A 3,529-nucleotide genomic window follows, 5' to 3' on the forward strand; every position below is an offset into this window, starting at 1 on the left:
AGACAGTATAAATAATATCGTAAACTCAAAAACCCTGGGTCAACGACCCAGGCATCCTAACAGTACCCCCCCCTTAAGGGCTGGCTTCCAGACAGCCCAAACCAAAACATCAAAATCAAAAAAAAACAAAAACCCAACCAGGGTGGGCGGCGGGGGAAACAGGATGGAGGGCCCGAAACAAACCAAACAAGGAGCCAGAAACAAAAAAAAAAAAAAATGCAAACACTGGAGCCCGGAAAGCAACAGAACAAAAAACAGGAACAAAGTCCAAAACAACAGCACCAAGGCCCAGGCAAAGTCCAAAAGCAAACAAACAAAAGAGCTCACGAAAAGCGCAGAGGCCCAGGCAATAGTCTCAAAAAAGTTCAGGGGGCCGGCCCGGAGGCTGACAGCACGATAGTCCAAACCCGGGCAGTTCAGGGGGGCGGCCCGGAGGCTGATGGTCCAAGAGCCCAGAAAACAGTTCAGGAGGCCGGCCGGGCGGGAGGCACCGACTGCGACCGAGCAGGTCAGGAGGCCGGCCGGGCGGGAGGCAGCGGCGTGGTTCAGGGGGCCGTCCATGACGGCAACGACGTGCAGGACGAGCAGGCCGGACAGGATGTGCAGGCCGTGCAGGCCGGGCAGGCCGGGCAGGCCGTGCAGGAACAGACAGCATGGAGACCTCAGGAGCAGACGAAGCTGAACACTCGGAGACTGGACCAGGCGAAGCTGCAGAGGCTGAGGCCGGACCAGGCGGAGCCGCAGACTCGGGGGCCGGACCAGGCGGAGCTGCAGATGCAGGACCAGGCGGAGCTGCAGACTCGGAGGCCGGACCAGACGGAACTGCAGACTCGGAGGCCGGACCAGGCGGTGGCTGAACGGCCTCGCCAGAACCATCAGCAGACACTAGGACGTGCTGGCTGGGTCCTCCCGGACCCCCAGCTGACGAGGCACGAGGCTGAACGGGCCCCTCGGACCCTCCAGCGGAGACGGGTGGCTGAAACGATTCCTCGGACCCTCCAGCGGAGACGGGTGGCTGAAACGATTCCTCGGACCCTCCAGCGGAGACGGGTGGCTGAACGGGCCCCTCGGACCCTCCAGCGGAGACGGGTGGCTGAACGGGCCCCTCGGACCCTCCAGCGGAGACGGGTGGCTGAACGGGCCCCTCGGACCCTCCAGCGGAGACGGGTGGCTGAACGGGCCCCTCGGACCCTCCAGCGGAGACGGGTGGCTGAACGGGCCCCTCGGACCCTCCAGCGGAGACAGGTGGCTGAGCCGATAGGTGAGCTAATGTCTGAGCTATGGAGAGAAGTCTAATATGTATCGACTGTTGTAAAGATGGTAGTAATGGTGGGTGAGGTGGTGGATGAGCACTAAGCTGAGCTATGTCTTCAGAGCCTACGGAAAACTGCTGGACGGGCTCACCCGAGCCTCCAGCGAGGACAGAAACCGGTGCAGTGGCCTGCTGGGCAGTAGCCGCTCCCACCCGCGGAATAGGCACGGGCGCAGAGACTAGCGGAGCCTCAGCTGGCCTGGAAACTGGAGCAGGGACAAACTGGGCCCTAGCCCCCCTCACCTGAGGAACTGATACAGGTGCAGGAGATGGCTGGACCGCAGTTGCCCTGGGCAAAGGAGCACCGGAAGGCAAAGGAGCAGGCTCACTGAAAACTGGCTCATCAAAAACAGGTGACGACCCTTCCCCACCACGTTTAACAGTCTGTACAGTCTTAGATTTAGCAGTGTTCACAATCTCAGAAAAAACAGACTCGGCAAACTCAGGTTTTAATTTGTTCCCACCCCAACGAGCAGACCTCAAACTAAAAATCTCAGACGAATGCTTATTGCGATGAACTAGCGTGGGAAGATTCAAACCAAAACTGGCCTCCCAATCCAAATCCTCGTCGAGAAAAGAAATCCCAAAAGTGTCTGAGGTGAGTTCATAGTCTTTACTGTTCAACGGCTCAGGTGGAGTTTGGAAAGTGTAGTCCTTTTGACTCACCACCTGAGGTTGCTCAGACGTGTCCATATGACGGCGACGTGAGCGCCGTTTCCTTCGGGCAGAGGTAGCTGGCGGCGTGAGCAACTGAGCCTCCGGTGCACAGAATGGTGACGCTGAGGCCGGAGCGTGAGTGCCTGAAGCCACGCGGAGGACTCCCAACTGAAACGGCCGCATCTTGCGTGCTAGCGGAGCAACAGGTGGAGACTTCTGGCAGCTCCGGGGACCGCCGAGAGCCAGCCGAGTGCCATGGAAAATGCGCCCGACGTCAGGGGTGAGCCATGGCTTCCAGCGGAGTTCCTCCTCCAGCTGGGCAAAGGCTGCTCGGCGTCGCTCCTGGAGTTCAAAGTCTGCTGGGTCCATAGTATGGTCGCGATCTTCTGTTAGGTGCGGCTGTGTGCAGACAGGAAAAGGACCCAAGGTGCAGACTCCAGAGACAGATGTAAACTCAAAAACCGTTTTAATGTTAAACTCAAATATAACATAACTGGAAACGATCAAAAAAATAAACTAATACCGGAGGACAGACAGAACACACAGCAAAGAAAACGGTAGATCGCGACACAGAGAAACACTGGGCTTAAATACACAGAGGGAGCAATCAGGAAATGAGTAACAGGAGGGAAACACAGCTGGGGCAAATCAGAACTGACGAGACCAAAGAAGCGTAAACTGAACACACTGAGAAAAGACGGAGACCTTCAAAGTAAAACAGGAAACACATAACACAGACTGAACAAAGACACAGACTCACATGCAGGCACTACAGAGGGAACAGAGACGTGGGAACAGGGCAGACACAAACACTGACTGAACACGGGGATATAGGAACTTAAGATACACATAGACGCGAACTAGACAAGGGGATGCAGGTGATAGGGGAGACAGAGCAACTAAAGAAGACAGAGACATAAGCCATAAGACAGAACTCAAAGAAACCAAAAACTAGACAGTATAAATAATATCGTAAACTCAAAAACCCTGGGTCAACGACCCAGGCATCCTAACAAATGCTAAACAGAAGGAGAGCACAGTCTGTCTTTCATGTGGTAACGGGACTATTTGTTGGAGCATGCCCCACCATGCCTTCATCTTATTTAAAGGCCTTTACGAGGCAATATTTCTATATATAAATATCTTACAGTTACAAACCCTGTGGAATTTTTTTTCATATGATAACACAATTTGTAGTCAAAGCATAGATTGCTTTCCTTTGTCAGTTCTTGTAATTTATGAGCCAATGGTACAAATGTCATACAGCTAAAGTCTCAAAACTTTGTCTTTATTCACATTATGGGACTTTGAGGGATTTTACAGTAACCATTTTGGTATGCCATGCAGTTATTCCAAATTTAGATGGTTAATTGCCATGGAACTTGTTATAGATGTTTATTGTGTCATGAAGATGAACACTAATGACTGTGGTCAGTTTTTCACCTATTCCATGACATGTTCCTGGTTCCACTTCCATTTTAAGTCATTTTTTTCAATGAGATTTTGTACCCCGAATCATATCTCATGGATGATTCCAGTGCCTATTTAAGTCCTCTCTCT

The 3,529-nt window shown here is 53.0% G+C and overlaps 1 protein-coding gene across 1 annotated transcript; it reads right to left on the reverse strand.

Annotated features, from left to right (window-relative positions):
• Window positions 1-355: 355 nt before the first annotated feature.
• Window positions 356-2,338, reverse strand: LOC146629097 (uncharacterized). The gene is made up of 3 exons (XM_085357111.1): window positions 996-2,338; window positions 496-661; window positions 356-436 (listed from the first exon to the last, which is right to left on the reverse strand). The coding sequence occupies exons 1-3, from the start codon at window positions 2,336-2,338 to the stop codon at window positions 356-358; spliced, it is 1,590 nt and encodes a 529-aa protein (XP_085213237.1).
• Between the last annotated feature and the right edge of the window lie 1,191 nt (window positions 2,339-3,529).

Source organism: Diplotaxodon limnothrissa, linkage group LG7, assembly GCF_057381915.1.
Source record: "Diplotaxodon limnothrissa isolate DT_005_m linkage group LG7, D_limnothrissa_male_GT1.1, whole genome shotgun sequence".
Taxonomy (NCBI): domain Eukaryota; kingdom Metazoa; phylum Chordata; class Actinopteri; order Cichliformes; family Cichlidae; genus Diplotaxodon; species Diplotaxodon limnothrissa.

What these genes read in the sequence shown, in the direction of transcription:
- LOC146629097 (XM_085357111.1), bottom strand. Translation starts at nt 2,338, where the DNA reads ATGGACCCAGCAGACTTTGAACTCCAGGAGCGACGCCGAGCAGCCTTT. An exon ending in CCACCCGTCTCCGCTGGAGG is followed by an intron (nt 662 to 995) that starts GTCCGAGGAATC and finishes TCTGCTCCTGAG; the next exon opens with GTCTCCATGCTGTCTGTTCC. An exon ending in TCCTGACCTGCTCGGTCGCA is followed by an intron (nt 437 to 495) that starts GTCGGTGCCTCC and finishes TTGGACCATCAG; the next exon opens with CCTCCGGGCCGCCCCCCTGA.